The sequence below is a fragment of the Pristis pectinata genome, chromosome 15 (assembly GCF_009764475.1).
Source record: "Pristis pectinata isolate sPriPec2 chromosome 15, sPriPec2.1.pri, whole genome shotgun sequence".
Taxonomy (NCBI): Eukaryota; Metazoa; Chordata; class Chondrichthyes; order Rhinopristiformes; family Pristidae; genus Pristis; species Pristis pectinata.
The window spans coordinates 42,255,522-42,281,219 of NC_067419.1; the positions used below are offsets into that span (position 1 = coordinate 42,255,522).

At 39.5% G+C, this 25,698-nt stretch overlaps 1 protein-coding gene across 2 annotated transcripts in view; it reads right to left on the minus strand.

Moving 5' to 3' along the window:
* Positions 1 to 256: 256 nt before the first annotated feature.
* Positions 257 to 25,698, minus strand: part of LOC127578302 (host cell factor 2-like) — a 53,825-nt gene continuing 28,383 nt past the window's right edge. For both annotated transcript variants that reach the window (XM_052030171.1, XM_052030172.1), the window contains exons 12-25: positions 23,925 to 24,144; positions 20,107 to 20,243; positions 19,508 to 19,658; positions 18,767 to 18,990; positions 17,360 to 17,603; positions 15,867 to 16,027; positions 14,000 to 14,390; positions 11,815 to 12,081; positions 10,828 to 10,913; positions 10,323 to 10,460; positions 7,516 to 7,701; positions 6,604 to 6,901; positions 4,823 to 4,880; positions 257 to 2,445 (exon numbers count right to left, since the gene is read on the minus strand). In XM_052030171.1, coding sequence (XP_051886131.1) covers positions 2,406 to 2,445; positions 4,823 to 4,880; positions 6,604 to 6,901; positions 7,516 to 7,701; positions 10,323 to 10,460; positions 10,828 to 10,913; positions 11,815 to 12,081; positions 14,000 to 14,390; positions 15,867 to 16,027; positions 17,360 to 17,603; positions 18,767 to 18,990; positions 19,508 to 19,658; positions 20,107 to 20,243; positions 23,925 to 24,144 — 2,601 coding nt within the window. In that variant the 3' untranslated portion in view covers positions 257 to 2,405. The remainder of the gene's footprint in view (positions 2,446 to 4,822; positions 4,881 to 6,603; positions 6,902 to 7,515; positions 7,702 to 10,322; positions 10,461 to 10,827; positions 10,914 to 11,814; positions 12,082 to 13,999; positions 14,391 to 15,866; positions 16,028 to 17,359; positions 17,604 to 18,766; positions 18,991 to 19,507; positions 19,659 to 20,106; positions 20,244 to 23,924; positions 24,145 to 25,698) is intronic.

The window sequence follows — 25,698 nt, forward strand, 5'->3', positions numbered from 1 at the left end:
AAACTACATTCAACCAGCTCTTTATGCAACGAGTTGTTAAATTTGCACCGTCTTTATGTTGCTTTCGATGAACTGAAAGGAAAAATGCATTTTCTAAAGTATGGTAAAGGAGAGCCTGTATTAGTGAAAGCACTTTCTCTCCAACGGAAGTAAAACAAGTATATAAAAATCACAAACATATTCAGTTGAAACAAAAAAGGGTACTTCCTACCTACCTGTCCACCTGGTCACAGAAGTCAAACAGAAAGTTGCCAGCTTTCTATTAATTGCCAAATGAAGGCTTTACCAAACTTTATTAAGTGGTGGCTCATAAATAAGATCAATATTGCAAGAATACAAAGAGCATAGTTTCACTATATGTACACTATATTGAACATATTTAAATATATCTCCTCAGTTTAAGCCATTTCTACAGCAGGCTATTGTGGACAGGTAGAGTTATGATGTATGGTCAAGAGATAAGCATTCAGATTTGGCAACTTTTTTATTTTCATCACAGCATAAACCTATTAGGAACAGTTCTGATCAAATCCTACTTCAGATCGCATCTTTTCACTGAACATTAGGAACTGGCTAAAAAAAAAAGGGTCTCTGCTGCAAACCTTAAATAGTCCAGGCTATAAAAAATAATGTGTCTGCACCGTCTTAAAAATAAAAAAAAAATTATTTCTGGCTTTTATTGAGTTAGCTGTACAAAATGAATATCCAATCACAAGGCATGAGAAAATGTACTATGTACTTGTCCATTGTTGCACTGTTGGAAATGTAGCTTTTTAATTAAATGAAAATGCACAGAATTGTTTAAAGCAGTATTTTTACTGCAAAAGGGATTAACATGTCTAACCAAATATGGATTATTCAAATGATATTATGCATAACATGCGTAGAAAGATAAAAGAGCAATATTACTAAAAATTATAAATCTTTTCCAGACTCCCAATGCACCTTGCTAAAAGCTGAACCGGTTAATGAGGCATTAAAAGCGTCTTGTGCAAATATTTTATGTGCAGTTACCTTAAATTCAACTCGGGCCTACTCTGCATTTTTGCACTATTAACTTGGTGAACAGACAAATGGGTTAACAAAAAGACAAGTAAAAAAAACTATGCAAATTATAAGCTATGATTTCAGTGACAAATATAAACCTACTGGTTAGTTAGCAGAGGTAATTCTGAACTGTACAATCATATAATGAAATTAGCCAGTATTACAGCATTAATCAATGTTCAGCCTCAGTCAAACAAAAGTAGTTGGGTCATGTATCCGTAAAGTTGCATGACCCCACAACATTCTGGAAATTAACAGTTCCCACCAAAATAGGAAGCTCTTGTAAAAGATACTTCAGTTGATACAATGTGTGCAATTGAGGCAACGTTTACTGCACTTAAAACAGCTTGTTAATGCTGGTTATAGCTAGTCACTACTATTTGTCGGAAGACTTATCAATACCTCTTCCATACACATAACCAAGATTTCCCCTATGATTTAATACGGTATGTGTTGGTATGAGTGTAGGGCAAGTCTTTATAATTTGAAGAAACTTAACTGTTGCTGCTGCAAAAAGGCTTTCTAAAATTCATTACAGCCCAAGAGACAATTGTGGTTAGTCATGTTTTAAGAGCGTAGTTTCACTACATGCTTGTAAAATAGTGGGGTCATACAACTTTTATATTCAATACATCTTCATTTTTATATTTGTATAAAAATTGAAAATAAAAAAGCAGTTTCAAATTTTTCATCACAAATCATGCACAAAAAAATGCCACTCAGTGGCCCGTGCGCATGCGCGCACACACACACACGCACACGCGCGCGCACACACACACACACACATACAAACACACACACAAAGAAAAATTCTCCGATAACTTTTGTTTCTAATGGTGATTCAGAATCTGTGTAAGTGCTACTCTGAGAAGGAAGCTGCTTCTCCGTAGTGCCATTTTTTGGTCCCAGACTTCATCCACATAAAAACATGCTTTAAAGACCTATCTAATCCACCTGCAACAAGGTGAAACACCAACATTTCTTTGAAAACTCTTTAAACCACTGCTTGCACAGCAAACATCCAGTCACTACTGTAGTGATTTCAGAATAAGCCACTTTAGAAACAAGCCACCTACATGAACTCTGCACAGTAATGTTAATACAAATTTAAAATCTACATTATGTTTCTAAAAAGCTATCATTTAAAACTTGCCTGAAGACTATTTGTCACAGTTCTAAAACAAGAAATGTACTATATACAATTAATACAAATTAAATTCCTTCTCTAAGAAGCTCACGAGTTATAGGAATTAAGAGTATAACAGGAACATATTACAAAACATTTACAAAATAAATACAAATACTATCCGACAGCACTTTACTTCTTTCATCCAGCAAATAGAAAAGTCTTCTTTCCATCATTCGGACTTGGACTTCTTGGCACCTCCACTTTTAGTGCTGCAATCATACGCACGGCATTGTGTTAATAGGTACTGTTAATGAGTTGTCGGTTATTTCCCTCCTCCGCTCCCCTTTTGCTATGGTTAGTGCCTACTGCTGCCACACCTCTTTGACCATTGATGGCAAAGTCCGTAGTGAAATGAGGTGACAAATGGAAGATACACTCATCTTTCCAAGCCCTAATCTGGTAATAATCCAAGTTAAAGCAAAACAGAAAACTCTTCTGCCGGAGAACTGCAGGATTTCAGGTCCACCTCGAAATCCAGTGCACAATTTTGATAGTTCCAGACAACTAGAATTGTAGGGACAGCTCAATTTACCTCCACTGAAGGCAATCAACATTTGTTTTCCTTTGATTTTTGGACTGGCAAGGTTTGAAGGGCACTGGAGCATCAAGTGCATCAGTCCCATTGCATTTGTAGATAAATTGAAACCGATCAAACTGACAGCACCATTCTGTTCAACTCTGACTGTGCTGCTCCAGGGTGGAGTTTGCCAGCATTACCAACATCATACTTGTACAAATCCAGTCATAAGGGTCATGCCCCTTGCAGGTAGAGTATCCCACCCTGCTTCGATGACACAAATCACTGAGGGTTATGATGATTGGGAAGGCAGCAGCCAGTAAAATGATGGCACTCTGTGACCATCACTGTTGGGTGAAGAGCACATGGTTGATCTAGGATTTAGGTTTAGATATGGGCCAAACCCAGGCAATTGGGACCAGCTTGGTGGGCACCATGGCCAACATGGACGAGTTGGACTAGAAGGTCCGTTTCTGTGCTACGTTACTCTATGACTCTAAGAGAACGATGCAGCAAAATGCACCAAGACATACTGCGCAGGGACAAGTTTACAAGATAGTTTGTGGCACAAGGTGCCATGGATCCAATTCTATGGGCCTCAATCAATACAATTCTTGTACGATACGCTATTTTGTGCAACCGAGACCGGTTCTTGAACATCAAACACTGAACCAATAAACAGTAATCAATAAAGAATTCAGTGTTAAATGATGTCTAAAATGGGAGAAATGCAATGCCTGACACAAAGATGCAAAGTCATTTGATTAGACCAGATAAGTACTATTTTAAAAATTTACTGGCCAAGGGAAAAAAAGGCAACAGGAAATTTATCGCTAACAAACATATGAGGAAGAGAAAAGATTTATTGAAGTTACACAAACAGAAATAACATGTAGACAGTGCCAAGTCAGTTCCACTCCCCAGTGACTTTTGAATAAAGTTCATACTTGCCTTAGGTGTGACAATTGGGCCTTCCGCACCCTCCCTACACAAAGGGGAGATGAACTTTTACGGCTGGCTACCCCACACTCCCTGCCTTAGCCAGAGCTGTCAATAACTAAATGTTTCAGATATTCAACAATTTTCAGAAACTATTAAGGTGTAGCGACTCACCGTCCGAGCAAGCGAACCGGCTCGGCGGTCGGGTCACGCGTTGGAGCGGCGAGGCCCAAGATGGCGTTGGGCCTTCGTCTTCTCCAAGCAAAGGGGAGAACCCGCTCGCAGGAAAGGTTTGACGATGTAGCGCATACGTCATTTCTGTTTTCGGTGGGTGGGAACTGTTCCTCTTAAAAGGCCCGTGCAAGGCGGGAAAATAAATCAGTTTTGGTCAGCAGCAAGTGTCTTGCTTTCACATCGCGGTAGCAGCTGCTACAAAGGTTTTAAAAAGCTAATAAACTATAAACAGAACGCACATGAACAATTAAAAACAAATCTGTTTAATCAATACTTATTTTCCTCCCTTGCAGCCACTCCCTTCCACTAAAAGTAGTGGTTAAGATCCAACCAGATACAAATTGTAAATGTGGATTCTCCACCATAAGGGGTGTGGAATCTCTGCAACATGCCCTTTCAAGCTGAACTCTATTAGGAATCCAGCATCAGAGCACAGATTGACTAACAGCAGCAACCAGGTGACTGTAGCTTTGAAACTTGTGTTTGAGTGCAATGTGAGCATTTTTGGTGATATTACCCTACATAATCTGGGCCATGATTCCGTGAAAACTTCTAGCTGAAAACAAAAATGGTCTACACTCATGGCACACACACACCTCTTAGCTAGTCATAATCAAATAAACAGCATCCTCAATTTCCTTTTTCAATGACTTTAATGGAAAAGTAAAACCATCGGACATGCTGCAAAACATGCAACTAGTTAATTGTGAGATTCTTTTAATGCTACAGATATTAATCAATTTAAGAAGAGGGAATCAATTTAAGGGCTTTTAAATAGTTGCCTGCAAGTATTACAAGTCATTATGTAACAGACAACTCTATACACATAGTTTGTTTCTTTTAAAGAATCTTTAGTTTAGATCTCATTAACCTCAAGAACTAAGTAGCTCACTTACTTATCTGGTGATGCTGTAGACCTCTTTGCAGTGCTCTTTGTTCCTTGTGCACCTGCATCTAAAAGTTAAGTGAGTTGTTAAAATTTTCTCTTGCATTTTCTTGCAATACAGGAATATTTAAGTTGAATTTCCTCTACCAAAAATCTTTACCAAGAGTAAAATCCAAATCTAATTACCGTACTATTTCATATATTATAATGAACTTTCATTCTGATTTACAAACCAAATTTTAGAAATTAATTGTAAGGAATATAATTTTAAATTGTATTATCACAGCAGCGACAAATGCCACAACAGATTGCAATATTTCTAATGCAGTCAAACAGACAGACCAGGACAATAGAGATAGCTCAAACTGGGTTTTAGAACATAGAACAGTGCAGCACAGGTACAGGCCCTTCAGCCCGTGATGTTGTGCCAAACTAATTAAATTAGTAATCAAATGCCCAAACTAAACTAATCCTTTCTGCCTACTCAATGTCCATGACCCTCCATTTCCTGCACATCCACGTGCCTATCTAAGAGCCTCTTGAACGCCTCTTTCGAATCTGCCTCCACCACCACCCCTGGCGGTGCATTCCAGGCACCCACCAGTCTGTGTAAATAAAACGCCTCAGACATCCCCTCTGAACTTACCCCCTCTCATCTTAAATGCATGCCCTCTAATTTTAGATATTTCAACCCTGGGAAAAAGATACCTGCTGTCTACCCTATCTATGCCTCTCAATTTTATAAACCTCTATCAGGTTTCCCCTCAGCCTCCGCTGCTCCAGAGAAATCCAACCTAAGTTTGTCCAACATCCCCTTATAGCACATGCCCTCTAATCCAGGCAGCATCCTGGTGAACTCTTTTGCATCCTCTGCAAAGGCACAGTAATGTAGCAGTTAGTACAATGTTATTACAGTGCCAGCAACCTGGGTTCAATTCCGGCCACTGTCTGTAAGGAGTTTGTATGTGCCCCCCATGTCTGCGTGGGTTTCCTCTGGGTGCTCTGGTTTCCTCCCACATTCTAAAGACGTACGGGTTAGGAAGTTGTGGGCATGCTATGTTGGCACTTGTGGGCTACCCCCAGAACACTCTACGTAAAAGATGCATTTCACTGTGTGTTTTGATGTACATGTGACTAATGAGGATATCTTATCTTCCAAAGCCTCCACATCCTTCCTGTAATAGGGCAACCAAAATGGAATACAATACTCCAGATGCAGCCTAACTAGAGTTTTATAAAGCTGCAACTTAACTTCCTGACTCTTGAACTCATTTCCTCGACTAATAAAAGGCAAGCATGCCATATGCCTTCTTTACCACCCTATCAACCTGCACAGCCACTTTCAGGAGCTATGGACTTGCACCCCAAGATCCCTCTGCACATCAAAACTGTTAAGGGTCTTGCCATTAACAGTGTACTATCCCGTTACATTTGATCTCCCAAAGTCAACATTTCACATTTGGCCAGGTTAGCTCAGCAAGTCAGGGTGCATCTATGGAGAAAGACTTCTTTCCAAAGATGCTGTCTGACCTACTTTTATTTCATTTTCTATTTTTATTTCAGATTTTCAGCATCTGCAATTTTCCGAGTTTTCAATAATTTCACTGTGTTCTTTCTCCTGCTAATCCTGACCTTTCTCTCTCACCACCCACTTGCCAACTATAAAAACACCAAAAGGCAAATCTATCTTGTGAAGAGCACAGCTGGCAAAACCACTTATAGTTGTGAATAATCTGTATTATAGGACAATAAAACAGTGCACAGGTGCCCAAATTACACCAGAAGGATTACCTTGAAGCCATCTAACTTGTGTAGCTGGTCCATATCCCTTCTCGTTCCGTGCTGCAATCCTGAAAATGATAGCAGGCTTTGTTGTGCAATCAATATGTGCATTGGCGAGGTGTGACGAGGAGACCACACAGGATGGCTTGGCGCCACAGTATACCCGCATAAAGGCCAGCTGGGCCGGACTTCCAGATTTTGATTCTGTCACCTGAATGCTGCGAACTGCTAGATAGACAGAATACTCCAGTATTTTTCCAGCAGTTGTGGCAGGTGGTTCCCAGGTTAGGTGAGCCCCATCTACACTCTGTGGAAAAAGAGACACAGAGAAATTAAAACTTGCTCTCAATTCAACAATTCTTGACACAAGCTTGCAAAATACAATCTCCCAACACACCGCTACCTTGCCCCCCATCCCTCATGTAACACACACTACCAGGCTTAAGGACAGCTTCTATCCTGTTGTTATAAGGCTCTTGAACCATCCCCTTGTATGATAAGATGGACTCTTGACCTCAATCTACCTAGTCATTGGTCTTGCATCTTAGTCTACCTGCACTGAACTTTCTCTGTAACTAACACCACATTCTGTATTGGCATTGCTTTTCCCTTGTACTATCTTAATGTACTTAATGTTTTGAAATGATCTGTATGGATGGCTTGCAAAACACAAGTTTTTCCACTGTATCTTGGTACATGTGATAATAATAAACTAATTCCAGCTTTATCTTTTTTTAATTCTGTTCCAAGATTAATTTGGAGATACACAAGTTTCAATTGATTTCAGTAAAATTACTAATGATTACATTTTCAATGAAAATGCTACAGTAGTTAAAATGTTTTATATATGAAGTTAAATAAATTACTGTATTTCCAAAAGTGCATAACCAAATTGCAGTGGCTCCCAACATCCTTTTGTACCTTGGTAATTTTGATAGCAGATGGAGCTCCAGGAAATCCAGGGAGACAAGTTTTGAATGCACATATCTCACTGAAGGGACCCCTTCCACATGCATTAATTCCAGCAACCCTGAATTTATATGCGGTCCCTGGCAGGAGCTCTTGTTTTTTTAGCATGCTGTAGTCTGGGATGTTAGCACTTGCATCCTAAAGCAAACAAAGCATCAGATATTTAAAATTCAATGCAGTTCCCATCTTGGTAACAAAATTAGCAATTAGATTTAATCATGAATTTATCTTGCTTCCTGTTTTCATGATGACAACTAGTTGCATCAAAAACTTCGTTGAAAATCCATTTTGAGCACAAGGTGCTTACTGGGGCTCAGTAGAAAACTTTTCCTTTAAGCTGCCTGTTTTTGGGTTCCCATCACAGTTCAATATTTTGAGCATACAATCAATGCCAACAACTCAGTGTAGTACCAAGAAGGCGCTGCATTCTCAGAAGTGCTTCTTTCTGGTGAGATTTTAAACAGATTTCAAATTTTACATTTGAAAATCCACATGAAGGATCTCGACCCGAAACGTCGACTGTCCATTTCCCTAAATCCATAGGTGCTACCTGACCCGCTAAGTTCCTCTAGCTTTTTGTGTGTTGTTTCAATTTTACATTTCTCAGGTGAGCTTGAAAGATTCAATAACACTGTGTGCAGAGCAGCGTTGGAGCTGCTGACTGAACATCAGAATTCCATCACAAACACAACCCTCCTCACCATCGAGGACATCTTCAACAGGCGGTGCCTCAAGAAGGCAGCATCTATAATTAAGGACCCTCACCATCAGGACATGCCCTCTTCTCGTTACTACCATCGGGGAGGTGGTACAGGAGCCTGAAGACCCAAACTCAACGATTCAGGAACAGCTTCTTCCCCATCTCCACCAGATTTCTGAACGGTCCGTAAACACACCTCATTATTCCTTTTTATTTTGCACTATTTATTTTTGTAATTTATAGATTTGTGTCTTTACACCGTACTGCCGCCACAAATGTCATATGTCAGTGATGATAAATCTGATTCTGGTTATTCCTCAACTATTCATTGGTATTTGTGAGACCTTAGTGTGTGCAAACTTCTTTCAGGTTTCATACATTACAACCATGACCACATCCATGCAGTTATAGAACTAGTGCCATTAATTGATGAAAATATGTCCTGATAAATTTAATACATTAGATAAAAGTAAACAAGGAATTAGAAGTAGAAGGAAGTAGGAAAATAAATCATGACAGATTTCACTGTTTTCATCATGTCACCATTGTTAGCCAGTTGATGTCCTGCTGTGTGATTGGATATGGAAGAATTCAGACAACTTAAACTTGTACCTTTCGTTTGTGCACACAAAGAGGAGTTTAACATTAAAAACCCTGAAACTTTCAATGCTATATGCAACAATCCTATCCCTGCTGGTTGATTTGATGACTTTTTTTTAAATATACACTTTGACAAAGTCTCAAGTCAATGGCAGGAGTCAAAGTCACATGTTACTTACTCTACCTATAACACAGCCACTTCTAGTTTAAGAAAAATGCTGGAAAAGTAAGAGGCACTGGGGGAAGGGAAGGAAACAAGCAAGCAGAACTAATTGTTCAAAATATTGCCATGTAAATGGTCTAATAGTTATAAAACAAAAAAAGTCAGAGGCCATTACGAAGACAAAATTTGAATTTTGCGAACTGTGTTAAGAGTTGGAAGGAAAGGGACTTGGATATCCTTGTACGTGAATCACAGAGTTAACACACAACGACAGGAAATAATTAGGAAGACAAATAATATGTTGACACACATGGAGACGTGGATAATATGTTGGTCTTCATTGCAAGAGGATTTGAATACAAGAGTGAAGATATTACTGCAATTACATAGGACCCTGGTATATTATGCAGACCTGATCTCCCTTCCTAATGAAGGATATACTTGTTAATAGCAGGAGTACGATAAAGGTTCAGCAGATTCATTCTTGGAATGGGGGGGGGGGGGGGGGGGGGCGGCGGCGGGTTTGTCCCATGAGGAGAGATTAAGCAGGCTGGGCCTACACACTCAAGTTTAGATTAATGAGGTGATCTCACTAAAACATGCAAAATTCTTACAGGGCTTGACCGAGTAGATGCAAAGATGACGTTGCTCCTGTCCGGGGTGTCTACAATCTCAGGTCACAGTCTCAGAACCAAGAGGAGAAGAAATGTCATCATCCGGAGGATAGTGAATCGTTGGAATTTTCTACCCAAGAGGGCTGTGAAGATTCAGCTGCTAAGTATATTCAAGGGAGATTGTTGAAAGTTAAGGAGATCAATGGATAAGGGGTTAGTGCAAGAAAGCAGCACTAGGATAAAAGATCAGCCACAATCTTACTGATTGGTGGAGCAGACACGGGAGCCTGCATCAAGAGATGTTACACAGTGTGGGTTTGTATTCTTTAAGAGTTTAAAACAATGAGGGGGTGACCTTGTTCAAACATATAGTATGCCAAGGGGGCTTCCACTAGTGGGACTCCCAAACAAGGGAGTAAGTGGAGGCCAAATCATTAGATACATTTGTGGCAGAGATAGATAAATATTTGAAATATTGAGGGCTAAGGGGAACTGGTACAGAAGAAGAGTTGAGGCCAGCATAAATCAGCCACGGTCATATTGAATGGCAGTGGCCTACTTTTGTTCTCATTTTGTGTTCTTGTGAATGGCATCCCTCCGCTTCTTTTTCTTATGTCCTTATCGTTGAAAACAAGAGAAACACACTGGCTGGTGTTCACATTAGTCACTGGACTTCACTCACCTCTCCAAGGCTGCCCTCTGGTGGTAAGTGATAATGAGTTACCACAGTGCTGGTTCCTTTGATGATTCCTACATCATACCACGGATTGCCTTCTTTCTTTGGAGTTACCTTGTGTTGCGCGTAAGAATTCTCTTGTTTCTGAAAAACAGGAACCTCGTTCAGGCTTTACATCTGCTTTAGTGCAAAAGATCCAATTTAAAAAGAAATCCAACAACTGTGTAAAAGAAAAACAGCTTCAGACACAGCACATAATTTACTTAAGAGCACAGACTGTAAATCCAGAAGTTAGCTGTAAGATTTTACGATTTTCTACCACTTTTTAAAGTTTGTCCCTCAAGCAACAATTAGATGATAGCACCCCGCACCTGAAGTGACTGAATTATAGAAACATATTTAAATATCATGTAAATTCATTTGTTCTATGGTGGCGCTATATGAGCTATTGACTCGGGTGACCTAATAAATCAGTAGAACTGTAACTGAGTTAGTAATAGTAACTATTTACCCCATTTGCTACTGGATTACTATTAGAGACTTCATTTGGTGACACAGCTGCCGTGGTGGAGGATGATGGAAGTGAACAGGCAGGACCTAGAAATAAAAGACCTACAAATTTATTTCCTGTATGCTAGATGTTGTTAATCAGTTATCTGTTGAATTACTGTTGATACATGTAGAAACATTTTAAGTGGTGCATCCACCAAAATAGTAGAACACAAACATTCAACACGTTTCCACTCTGAAAGAAACAGTTTTGACAGAGAGCTCATGCTACACTAATTGCAAGGTTAATACAAGTTGGAAAGGGAGTCCAATGACATTTTCTGCAAATATCTCCCATAAAAATCTCTCAGATTAAAAACAACTTCTTGTAATATTCCATTGTATTTGTAAATGCAACTAATTTGCAGATAAAATATTTTTGATAAAATGTGCAATCTCTGTTTTAATGTTGTAGCTAGGTAGTGGAATCTTATAATTTTTATTTAAATTTACATGAATACAAACATTGAATCAGACCAAGGTGCAAAGTTAAAAGCGAAATCAAATAGCTTTCAAAGGCATCTCCTAAACGGGATGGAAAACAAAGTGATAATATTATAGACTGCATTGCCCTCTGTGCATCAATCCAAAACCACTGGTTTAACTCAGGAGAGAAATCTTAGTGTGACAACTCTCACAGAAGCCAAGGTGCGTGAGAATACCTCTAACACAGTCTCACTAAGCTTTGGTTTTGCGTCAGGTACAACGCCAGTAAAATTTTTTTTAAATGTCTAGTCACCTGTTCCTGACTACTGAAAGTTAATAGTTTGCACATGTTCATCAAAACCTATCCATATTGGATTGGCTGTAATGCACATCTTCAAGTGCATCCTTGGTTTAATTGCTAAAGACCACACTCTATACAGCAGTGCAGTCTCCTGCTCAGAATAACAAATATTACGGAGGAAACAAAAAGAATATACATAACATTTTAGTTGGTTGGACGTACTTAAAGTGGTAGATTGAGGAGCATCCACGGTACTAGTAACCTGGGGTTGCAGACTGCTTTGTATGCTTGACTCAGTAGGATTCATCATTACTGCTTGAGGAGTGTTCAGTTGCACTGGAGGCTGCAATGGATCCTCTTGTTGTGCTGGTTTCTCTGGGGTCTGAGGCACAAGCTGCTGGCAATGTTGCAAATGCTGAGTAGAGTCTACATTCGGCACACCAGGTTCTGAAGCGGCATCTTCTGTTGGAGGCTTTACATTACCGCACTCTAAAACATTAAAACAATCACTTCTGAAAAGATTAATCATTCTGGAGTATTAAAAAAGCATCCTGAAAAGTTATGTCAAAAGAAATTTGGTGTGACTGACTCCTACAAATACAATTCCTTGAAAAAAAACCAATTGAAACCTATTAGTAGTATAATCAAAATAAGAACAAGACAGTTTAAAAATGGTAAAACTCTCGAGATGCTGACTGCAAACCTATCATATTAAGACAAGTCTTTTTAAAATCAGATATATAAAGAATTAATGGCTTTAGATCATCAAATAAGTGTTGACTTAGGAGGCTTAGTCAGCATGGCTTTGTGCAGTGGAGGTCATGTCTTACAAACTTGAATGAGATCTTTTTTTGAGAAGGTAATGAAGGTGATTGATGAGGGTAGGGTAGTAGATGTTGTCTTCATGGACTTTAGTAAAGCCTTCAACAAGGTCCCTCACAGTAGACTGATCCAGAAGGTTAAAGACACATAGGATTCACAGATTTGGTAGATTGAATCCAAAATTGGCTCGTCTATGAAAGACATAGGGTAGTGATGGAGGTGGGTTATTCTGACTGGAGGTCTGTCACCAGTGGTGTTCTGAAGAGATCAGTGCTGGAACCTCTGCATAAATGATTTGGACAAAAATGCAGGTGGGCTGATTAGCAAGTTTGCAGACAACACAAAAATTGGCAGAGTTGTGGACAGTGAGGGAAGTGTCAAAGTATACACATCATGATATAGACCAGTTGGAAATATAGGCAGAGAGAAGGCAGATGGAGTTTACTCTGAACATATGTGAGGTGTTGCACTTTGGAGGTCAAACATAAAAGGAAAGTATAGAGTAAATGGCAGCACTGATGTACAGAAGGATCTTGGGATGCAAGTCCATAGCTCCTTGAAAGTAGCAACACAGGTAGATAAAAGTGGTAATAGCGTTTTACAGCACACTTGCCTTTATTCGTTGGGGCATTGAGTATAAAAGTTGGAAAGTTACATTGCAGTTGTATCAAACTTCAGTTAGGCCACCTTTGGAGTATTATGTGCAGTTCCAGTTGTTGCATTACAGGATGATGTGGAGGCCTTGAGAGTGCAAAAGAAGTTCACCAGGATGTTGCCTGGATTAGAAAGTATTAGCCATAAGGAGAGGCTGGACAAACTTGGCTTTCACTGGAGCATCGGCAGAAGTGTATACAATTATGAGGGGCACAGATAAGGTAGATCGTCAGTCCTTTTTGCCCTGGGCAGGAACATCAAACGCTAGAAGGCATAGCTTTAAGGTGAGAGGGAAAAAGTTTAAAGGAGATTTACGTAGCAAGTACTTTTGTTGTAAAACTCAGAGTGGTAGGTACCTGGGGAGGGCAGTGGAAGCAAGTATGATAGCACCATTTAAGGGACATTTAGACAGGCACATGAACAAGCAGTGGATGGAAGGATATAGATCATTGGCAAAGGGGATTCGTTTAAATTGGCATCATTGTTGGCACAGACTGAATTCCCTGTTCCTGCATTGTACTGTTCCATGTAATGAACAGCATTAACAATGCATACGTTTTTCATAGACGTGAAACAATTTAGCTGCATTAATTTAATAGTGAGCATAGTATTGCATCTAAAGCTGTTGATATCACATTGAGTTTACACACTCTTAACTCAAAACTTAGTTTTCTTAAAGTAACACCTTTATGTCCAATTCTAATAGTTTGCAGAATCGAATTAAAAACAAAAAATTTATTCTTAGTCTCTACCTACTGAGACTCTTGATAAAACACATTTCTAACTCTAAACAACACCTACTAGCTTATATTGCTGCAAGATAGTCATTTCAATTATTAAACAAAAAATACCAGCAACATTCCCTTTTTAGGTTGAATTATTGTCTATTCCCCAACTACAGTTTGTTTTGATAAAAAGAGGTAATCCTTACCTGTAGCTTTTGGCAATAAGGACACTGGAACATCTCCAGCAACCATTTTGTGTTGGATGTTGTCGGCTGGCTTTGCTTCAGCAACAAAAGGCTCAGCTGCAGTGGCGTGGGGTTGCTGTTCAAGGCTCTGGCTCAGAGTTTCCTGCAGTTTATCACTCTCCACTTTCACCTGTGGGTCCTGGATGGCCTCTGACTGGGCAGGTTGCTGACTCTCGGTCAGCTGTGGGGTTGCTGCATTCTCGAAATTCTTTAACGTCTGTTCAGATGAAGGCTGATGCTCTGCACTCGCTGAATCTTGGGTAGATTCTGTAGAAGGTGCCAAATGTGATGTGCTTGAATCTGACAAAGCCGAACTACTGCTGGAAGTGATCTCTGATCCTGCTGAGATGGCCTGATCATTGGAAAGTGAGAAGTTAAGAATTAAAAGCACATGCCTAGTACGTATATAGTCCATCAGTTTCTGGCTTTCTTGCACGTTATTGAGCGGGTGCAATGAGGAGAGCAAGTTATAGTTGCTTAATAAAAATGAGGAACCAGACAATCATGAAGTAAGCAATACCAAATTAATTGGAATTGGTTTACTATTGTCACTTGTACCGAAGTACAGTGAAAAACTTGTCTGGCATACTGTTCATACAGATCAATTCATTACACAGTGCACTGAGGTAGTACAAGTTAATAACAATATAGAATGAAGTGTCACAGCTACAGAGAAAGGTGAGAAAGTGCAGTGCAGGCAGACAATATGGTGCAAGGTCATAACAAGGAAGATTGCGAGGTCAAGAGTCCATTTTATCGTACTAGGGAACAGCTCAATGTCTTATAGCAGCGGGATAGAAGCTGTCCTTGAGTCTGGTGGTGCGTGCTTTCAGGCTTTGTATCTTCTGCCCAATGGGACGTCTGGGGTGGGTGGGGTCTTTGATTATGCTGCCTGCTTTACTGAGGCAGCGAGAAGTGTAGACAGAGTCCACGGAGGGGAGGCTAGTTTCCGTGATGGGCTGAGCTGTGTCCACAACTCTCTGCTGTTTCTTGTGGTCCAGGGCAGAACAGTTGCCGTACCAAGCTGTGATGCACCGGGATAGGATGCTTTCTATGGTGCATCGATAAAAGTTGGTGAGTGTCAAAGGGGACATGTTAAACCTGGGTGGGGAACTGGATGGTAATAGTACAGCCACACATCGATTTCTTCTAGGTAGTGGAGCTTGCTGGCCCAAGAGGTGCTGCAGATGAAACCATAGTGACATGCTGGTGCATCTGTGGATATACACTACAGTAGCTGCACTTAGTGGTTGAAGGGGTACTAATTAAGTGGTTTGCTTTACCATGGATTATGTCAACCTTCTTGAGTGCAGCTACACTTATCCAGGCAAGTGGACAGTATCCCTTCATAGTCTTGGCTTATGTGGGGAAGCCATGAGGTACTGCTCCAGATGACCCAGCCTCCTGAATTCCTCCATTAGCCTCAGCACCTATGTGGCCAGTGTGGTTGAGTTTCTGCTTAATGAGACTTCTAGGATACTCATGACAGGAATACGGTAGTGGCTATGCAATGGATTGTGTTATGTTAGGACTCACTTTTTTACAAATGGTCATTGCTTGGCATTTATGCAATGTGAATGTCACTTGGCACTATCAGCACATACCTGAATATCCTCAGGTCTTCCTGTACACAGGATAATTTTGTAAAACTATATCCCAGTGAAGAGCCTTGGTGAATGAAATTGCAAATCAGAGGTTAGCTTATGATGCCAAGGTAGAAGTGCAGGGCATGCAGATTTCCCAAATATCCTTTTGTGTGTTGAACACAAGTAAACCAGTTAAAAGAAGAATCTGCACCAGTCAAAACAGAATCGCTTTCTTTCCTTACCTGCAATGAAGGACCTGGAGTCGGTGTGGATTGTGTAACAGTGGTTACTGCTCCAGTGTGTGCTGCTGAGACGGTGGTTGCAGTATTTGTTGTTCCTGCAGTCGCAGTTTCTCCGTGAACACTTTCTGGTAAACCATTGTTATTTGTGTCTGGTGGCTGAACTGTGATAAACGAATTCCAACAGGAAATAAAGTATAACATGAGAATAACACGGAAGATAACGGGTTAAGTACCCTAGATGTGCATGGATCAGGGGTGACAGCTTATAGTTGTGATTAAATACCCAAGAAAACTGGGGGAAAGCCCGGTAATTTTTTTTTGACATCTTTCATGGTTATGAGAACACTGTAAAACTGAATTTCTAGATGCAGAATAAACTTCACTCTAATTTATTTGAATTGCTTTTTGTTTAAAAAAAATAGGTTCCCAAAGTCCCTCAGATGTTTACTACATTTTTAACCACATCCAAGAAGAAAATCATAAAGTCCTTAACTTCCACACAATACAATTCCCTACACAAAACCCCTCTCCAATTACCCCTCCTTTAAAAATTCCATTAAAGCAAACCCCTTGATCAGGTTTTGGTTACTTCTAATATTTCATTTGGCCCTTTGATGGTTTTAAATTACATTTCCATGAAAATCCCTGGTTTAGTTTTCAATAATTACAGTGCTCTATAAATGCAAGTTGCTTTTGCTGTTGGCAGTGCACCAAGAGTGGAAAACTTGTATTACAAGGGCTAATGGATTGTGATATCCTTCAGCTAACATTGAACTAAGACCAAAATGTCTTGTGCAAATAGAAACTTAAAAAAAATTACTGTTCCAATCTCATTTGACATCTCGCATGAATGATGTACCATTTCCATCTGGAATATTATGAATTTTACACAATTTCCTCCAGAAAACTTCAATCAAAAAAAGTTTCAAAAATAATTGGGTGGAACAGCCATGCAACAAGCATCGCTGCTGCCACCTTACAGTTCCACTGACCTGGGTTCAATCCTGATCTCCAGTGCTGCTTGTGTGGAGTCTGCACGTTCTCCTTGTGATCGTGCGCATTTACCCCTATATCCCAAAGACGTGAGGGTTGGTAGGTTAATTGGCTACTGTTTATTGCCCCTAGTGTGTAGATGAGGGGTAGGATCTGAGGGGAGTTGATGGGAATGTGGGGAGAATAAATTGCTTTGGGGGGGGGGGGGGTAGTGAAATCAGTGGAGAAATAGGATTGCTCTGTGAGCTGGCATAGACTCGATGGGCCAAAATGGCTTTGTTTTTACGTTGCAAGGAAAATTATCTGGTGCATCTGTGAACAGCTGAAGTAGTCTGGCTCCAAGTGGACAGGAAATAAGAGTTCGCTGTGGGCTAACCACAGTCGTTTCAGCATGTAGAAACAGTTTAGCAAATTTACTTCACAAATATTAATTAATGTACATCTTTCTTTTAAATGGAACAATTAATTCCACATAATTGACTGCTGGTTAGCCTACTCACTTTGATTCAGAGATATGTTTGCTGTGCTGGAGGTAGCTGTATTCGTGGTGTTTGTCTCGGTAGTTTCATGGGCTGGCTCTTCTGCTGCTTGATGTATCTGTTGGTCTGCAGTTTGCATGCTGTTCTCTGAAACAATTACTGCAGCTGTGGGTTGTTCTACAGCCACTGGCACCTGAATGTCACTGGTGTGTGTAACTAAGCCAGTTACACGAGGGGAAACTGCTTCTGATATCACAAACACCGGCTGTCAAACACAAAATACATGCAGCAATAAAATATTATGTTATGAATACTTAAATGGTGTAAATATCAAGGAATAAATATAGATTATTTGGATCTTTTTATAATAAAGAACTGGCATAGAGAACAACATAAACATAAAGAACAACATAAAGATCTTAAAAACATACTAAAATCTAGGAACAAATTCACTATTTTGAAGAATATTATTTTCAACTAAATGAGGATTGTTTGTTTTGACAAAGTTCTTAATAATCAATATGCTTGTTTAAGCCAAATGGAGGCATAACATTAGCAATTCTAATTCAACAACATTAATTAAAACATCTCTCCTTTAAATGGAAAAACTAATTTCAATCACATGGCTTTTGCTTAACCTATTCACTTTGATTCAGAATGTATTTGCAATGTCATGGCACAGCATATAAAAACAAGTTGTACAGACATAATTCCACATCATAAAACATCACACAGAAAGTCACGAACAGACATCTTGCGAAAATCATGACGGAGGTTCAGGGAGGTAATGGGAGACATAGTCAAATAAATGCATTTCTGGAAGCTTTTTGGTGTAAATATTGAAAGAACGGAAGCAAGGCAGATTAGGAAGAAAGTTACAGAGCATAAACATGGGATTGATTAGAAAAAGATTCTGCCTCAAATGTTAGGAAAGGGGATTGAGATAAGCACAGTTGGAAGTGCAGCATTTGTTCCCGAGGACATTGGTTACAGGTTGTAGATATTATAGAGAGAATTCAAGTTGAGAAAAAAAAAGATTTTGAATCAATATGCTGGCCAATTGGGAATCATTGAAGTTGTAACACTAACTTCCAATTATCACTGTAGAAGAAATAACTCACTTAATGAAGAAATTGGAGGCAAATATTAAAAGTGGCCAAAACCTGGGTTTTAAAGAAAATCTAAAAGGCTAGGGTGAAGCAGATAGGGTATTCCAGAATCTGGCACCCAGGCAGAATCCACAGCCACCCAAGGAGATGTGGAGGGCAGGGAGAGGGATGAAAAATTTGTGGTGGTGGTTTCCAGATGGGAAGACAAGGAGGAAGCAGAAGAGGGAAGGTAAGGATATGGGCTGAGATTCAGATTAAAATTGTAAACTACAAATAATTAGCTAAACACACAGGCAAACAGATAAAGGAAACCAATTACCTCAGTTTTAACTACAGAAGGACTTGAGACGATTCCTGTTGTAGCCATTAATGTTGCAGGTGCCACAGCCAAAGGGTCAATAGTTGTACTAATTCCCTGGGTGGCCAGGGTTGTTACTCTCGTCAGAGCAGTAGCTGGTGTTGTGAAACTTGATGATGCAAGATTAGTTACTGCAGAGTGAGCAGTAGATACTGTAGCAGTCACAGTACCTAATGAAGTAACACCTGCAAGGAAATACGTTGAAGCCATTAGCTGTTAAGAGCTAGTAAATCACTCTTAACCCTAAAACACACAATCCTAAGTGATACATATTTTAGTCTTTTTGACAAATCAGGAATTCAGTTGTCGTAATTCACAGGCAAACATAGAAGTGGGATGAATGGAACAGAAACCATTCCCTCCTTCACAACGTATACATTTTAACACTTCTTTAATACAATGGGCATATTCATCTACTGCACTACCCACTCCAGCCTACACCCCTCAGTGGAACCCATCATTTCAGAAATGCCTATCAGGGACAAATTTCAAACAGCAATCCAACAAACTCAAAGCACAGAATCTTAAATCCAACTCTGAATCTGTTACACGTGCATGCAATCAAATATATGCCACAGAGCTTTAAAAAAATGCATTCCTACCATAAATAAAGCAGAAATTTGTGCACAGCAGACTATAAAAATATCCATGCAAGTGCCACAATTGTGAAAGGTCCAAAGAAATCATATTAAAGAAAAGTACCTGTGGTTCCTTTCACTAGCAATGTTGTGACCGTAGGCTTGGTTGAAGACACAGTGACAGGTGTAACTAGTCTGACTCCACTAACTGTTACTGGTGTTCCACCAACAGTTCGTAGAATGGTACCAGGTGTTCCAGGCGTCTTCAGAACAACCTAGAAAATTAGTAATTTTTAAAAAAAAAATTATTCGTTTAGAGGATGTAAATGTCACAGGCCACATCAATATTTACTTCCCGTCCTAAAAATGACCATGAAAAGATGGTGGTGAGCTATCTTCTCGAACGTGTAATATCCAGTGATGGCTCTCCCACAAGTGTTGTCAGGTATGGAGTTCCAAGATTGGAATCAGATGTATTCTACCGATGATCAAAATATGATCATCTGACCAAGTAACACGAGTGGCCGGCAATTAGGACCCAGAATCTTAGTCAAATGATTTGCCCCCTAGCCTTAGGATGCAGAATGTAAACTAAAACAATCCTCGATGCCACAGTGAAGTGCTTTTAGACTACGGGGTCTGAAGAAACAGAAGGTGGAGACATAATGGGAAGACTGGTAAGGTACATTAATACAGCTTCGGACTGAGTCAAATAGGCACTACCTGTGTCACCCCAGGCTGTCCTGCGGTAAATTTTGGCACAGCTGTAATGATCTTTGCTGGAGTTCCTGTTCCAGATGTGACCACTTTTGTTGTAATGATTGTTATTGGAGATTTCATACCAGGAGAAGCATTCACACCTAGAATGAAATGTATACGCGACTGTGTTTAGGATTTGTAATTTACGTAAGACATTATCTATAGCATTTAATGTTTTGTAAATGTATAATTCCTTCACTTACATCCTTGTGCTACCTTTATATTCTTTGTTTATTGAGAAAAAAAATTGAGCACAAAAACATTCTTCCTCATACACCTCTAACAATTTAACCAGAAATCAGTCCTTGAGCTGCAATTAATTTTACAAATTCACATCTAGTTACAAAAGCTTCTGTCTTGATTGAAAAGCTAGTTTTATTAGAGATATTCACAGTAATTATGTACACTTATGTTGCATTTCCTTCCTTATTATCATTAATACACCTCCATTTACGTAAGGAAGATGGAAGTCCTTCAACATGCCACTAACAAATCATCTTGCAGTGGTCTCATCCGCCATCTGTGTTATTTAATCTAAAAAGTAATTTCTAGTCTAACACAATTTATTAGGCTCAACTAATACGTGCTGACTTTTTCATTTGTTTATTCATCCAATGGCTATTCATTTTCTCTCAGATGGCTCCTCTCTCTCTCAGATGGCTCCTCTCTCTCTCAGATGAATCATTAGTGATTCTGATCACTAATGCTAAAATCGCTAACTCTATCCCTTTTGGAACAAGGGTGCATCTTGGCTTTCTTCCAGTCCTTTGGCACCTGCCCTGTATTTTGGAAGGAGTGGAAGATTATGGCCAGCACTTCACACATATACAATCTTTGCTTTTCTTATCAAGCCAGGCTACATCCCATTTGGCTTTGGTGTCTTATCCACTTTAAAAACAACCAACAGTTCTTGTACCTCTTTACTCATTCTTACCTTATGCCAGCATCCTGACTACCACTTTTGCCGTAGCTTTACCAACACTGACTTCCTTGGGAAACCCTGATACAAAGAACTCATTTAGTGCCCCAGTTATAGTCTCTGCCTCCACCAATGAGACTCCATTTTAAATCTCTATTGGTCTCCAATTAATCTCACTGCTCCTAAAAATTATGTTTTTTTTAAAACAGATGGCATGCCTACAAAATCCTTTACATTTCCTTTCATAGGAGCTGCCAACCTATTCCTGTATTCGTTGAACCTTAATTTCTTTTCTATTCTGCACGTTTCACATTCATCTCAATTCTAACTTGTATTAAGAGTTGACATTTGTCATAAGCCCTTAACTTCTGCTCCATCATACTGTCTAACTACTCATCATTGGGGTAGCTCATTTTGGTTGCTCTCCCATTTCCCCCTCGTGGAGATGTACTTGTACCGTACCTGAAATCTTGCCTCTGCAAGGGCTGGCCATTTTACCATAGTATCTCTTCCTGCCAGTCTTGAACTCCCGTTCACACAGACCAAATCCCTCCTCAATTTGTCATAATTAGTCCTCAAGTATTTTTATTCTCATTCCCCCACTGTGAAATTCTCTATTTGACCCACTTCATTTGTCCAGACCAGATCCAGCAATGGTTCTTTCTTCATTGGGCAGGAAACAAGAGAAGCAAGAGCATTAATGCAGAACTTTAAGACTCATAGTAATACCTTCTCTACTGTTCTTCAACTCCAACCACACAGATAAGTTTAGGAGAGGAGGCATTTCAAATAAAGTTAGATTCGAGAAAGTAATTTTTACGTAATGTACTCAGAAAGGACTAATAAGGGTGGAACGGACACAATGAATGGTAGGATCTTAGAGAGTATTGAGGAACGGAGGGATCCAGTGTACAAGTCCAAGGATCCCCAAGGTGATGGCACAGGTAGTCAAAGTGATGAAGACGACATATGTGATTCTTGCATTCATTAGCCAGGGCTTAGAAGAGCAAGAAGGTTATATTATTTAACTTTATGAAACATTTGGAGTAATGTGTATAGTTCTGGTTACAACACAATAGCAAAAACATAACTGCGCTGCAGAGCCTGATCTGAAGCATTTCAATTGCAAGGAGTAAATGGATAGGCTGGGTTTTATTTTCCTAGGAGCAAAGGAGGCCAAGGGTTCACCTGATAGAGGTTTACAAAATTATGGAGGGGCATAGATAAGATAGATAGTAGGAAACTTTTCCCCATAGCAGAGGTATCTAAAACTAGAGGGGGTTTAAAGGGGTTCTGAGGAAGAAGGTTTTTTTTTAACTCAGAGGATGGTTAGAATCAGGAATGCATTGCCCAAGTACACTGTGGAGGCAAGTGCTCTCACAGCATGCAAGTGTTTAGTTGAGCAGTTGAGTCACCAAGCCATAGAAGACTACAGACCAAGCACTGGTAAATGGGATTAGTAGAAATAGCTACATGATGGTTGGCATAGATCTGATGGACCAATGGGCCTCTTTACGTGCTGTATGACACTGACTCAAAGCGCCATAGAGGAATGATAAAAGTGTAAGATGCTAACATGCCACTTTCATTAGGTAAGATTTAACTCCATGTATACTTTTGATTCAGTGAGAAATAATTTTCAATACTCTGCCATCTACCTTGCAATCTATCTTCCTTCTGTGCTTCCAATAAACGATATTACTGGGCAACAAATACAAAGTTCACAATTAAATGGATCACAAGATCTAATGTATCTAGCAAAACTGGGTTTTCATTCACTTAAGCATAAAACACTCCAGCGGGAATAGAAATCAAAACAATGAATATCTGCATCTATTTCTCATGCACAAAAATGTACACAAATTCTAATCTAAAGTTTGGTAATAAAATTAGGGGCAAACTGGATCCAAAACTGGCTCAGTTATTTTTCCTTCTGGAAGGTTGTTACCAGTTGGGCTCCACAAGAGCTCAGTACTTAATTCCTATGGTTTTTGTAAATATATATTAATGATTTAAGACTTCAATTCAGAAATGATGCAAAAACCATGTGGTCAACTGCAAGGAGGAAAGCTTTAGACTACGTGAAGATGGTGGTCTGGTCAGGTGAACAGGAAAGTGGCAAATGGAATTTAATTCAGAGAATTGAGAGGGAAGAGAGGGGTAGCACAACAAAGCAGAGAATTTTCATTAAATGGGATGATGTTGAGCGACATGGAGCAAAGGGATCTTGGAGTGTATGTCTGTAGATCCTTAAAGATAGTAGGACAAGTCAGTATGTTTTAAGAGGCATATGAGATGCTTTCCATTATTATAGATCCACAGCAGGGAATCTATGGTTAGGGCACAGTTCAAGTACCAGGCCAGGCACAGTTTGGGCCACCATAACACAGCAAAGGTGTGCTTGTGCTGGAGGGGGTAATAGGATTTAAAAGGAAGTTGCCAGGAATGGACATTTTTATCAATGAAAAAGGATTGGATCAACTAGGGTTAGAAAACAGAAGAAGCAACTTAATTGAGGTGTATAGTTTTGAGGGGCCCAGGTAAATATGAAGGACTTTTTTTCCTTAGCAGAGAGAGGTCAAAAACCAGGGTGCATTAGATTACAAGTAACTGTTAGAAGGACTAAAAGGAGAGATGAGAAAGTTTTTTTTTAACCCAGAGATTGACAAAGGGGTTTGGAACTCACTACCTGAAAATGTGGTAGAGCAGAAACTCTCATCACGTGAAGAGCTGTGACCTGCTGAGCTGCAAAGTACTGAAAGGCAGGAATAAGTAAGGTACTTTTTTTGACTGAAAGACACACAGGCCAAATGGCTTCCTCCTACGTTTTCCATGATTTCTAATTACAAATAAGCTCCTGTACCTGTAACGTTGGGCTGAGCCATCAGTGCTGAAACTGGGATAGTTTTTATGATGGTTGTTGCTCCAGTTTTGCTGCCGGCTGGGGAGACACCGCCAAGACCCAGGATAGTTTGCTTCGTACCTATTCCTCCAGCTTGCGAGGTTGTGATTATTGTTGTTGGTTTACCATCTGCCGCCGTGACAAGTCTCACTATTGTTCCTGGAGGAAAGGGGCCCTTTGCCTTCAGGTTTGTTAAAAACAATAAAATTTAAAATTCATGTCACAGAATAAGTTTCCAAAACTAAGGAATATTTAATACATTGCATGGCCACTGCAATAAAATATTAAAAATTTAAATTGAAGGACTGGCTTTTAACTAGCAAGAAGTGGGGTGGGGGGGGGCGGGGGAAGAGAAGGGATCAACAAGAAATGTATGCAGCCCAAATGTAAAAGAGGAAAAGAGTATGGGAAAGAATAAAAAGGACCATGAGGGCAGGTGAACACAAAGAGTAAAAGAATAAGAGTCTAAAAAGATGGTTAACCATGAAGTGAGGAAATTCTACTGAGTCATAGCGATAGGAAAATCAGGTCTGGGAATTGTACATTGGAAAGCATTAACCATTTAGAAAACAGAGGGGAAAAAAGGAAAGGTGGAATAGTGTAAGGATAACAAAACTGCAGTAGAAAAAGGGATGCAGGAAGAAAGGAAAAAAAATACATATGGGTAGAGATCAATCAGACTAACATTATAGTCTACAGACCACCTTATAATGGAAAGGTGGTAGATGAAGAAATATGCAGACTAATTAGGAAATGGGTAAAAAACAGAATAATAATCACGGTTGATTTCAACTATCCAGAGAAAAACTGGACAGAAGCAGTAGAGAAAAGGGAGAAGAGAATTGAATTCCTACAACGTATAAAGGATTTTTTTTAACCCAACATGTAAAAAGCCCAACAAGGAAGAATTCATTATTGAATTTAGTAATGGGGAATGAATCAGAGGAGATGATGGAAAATACAGGACTATCCATACAATAATGAACATAAATATTACATTATTATTTAGCTTTGATATTAAGCAGGGGGGTAGAACAATGGTTTTCCCCATCAATAAAGGACAATGTAAGCAGTCTTTGCTTACAGGTTAGTTAATTTTTAACACTGGGAAAGCATCAGGCAGATCTCCAGCTCTATCTTAACTCATTAATCATTTAAGTTTATAAAAATGTGCAAGACGACATCGACATACAGCAAAACTCCGATAACCCGTGATCCAGACTGTAGTGGTGCTAGACTGGCATATTTTTCAGACAGTTGGATGTCATTCTGTTAATACCCAATACATTTTAAATTCACTTTTTTTTAAAAGATATTACACAGTATTATAGTATTGATAATACTGATGTATTGATGGCTATGATAAATTTTCCAGTAGATTTGTCAAGTTTAAAGGGTAGGTAGGAACCGTGGCCCAGGTGAGTTTGAAGGTGCACAGGAACTGGGTCCCCCAGTGAGTTTCAGGGGAGCATGGAAAGAACACCTGTGAGCCAGATGATGAACCATCTGGATTTCAGAATCATCGGATAGTGGATTATCGGAGTTTTACTGTATGTTGTTATTGCAACTTGGGAGTCATATCATCAACACTTAGCTGACAAGTACACTACCAAACACTCTCTAGTAGTTGGTTTCCCCACATATACAGTACAGATCTAGTATTGCACAAATCCAGTGTGGTACGAAGTCAAATTTTCAAGCGACCCAGTCACATTAGACTGCTGGCCTCGAAGGA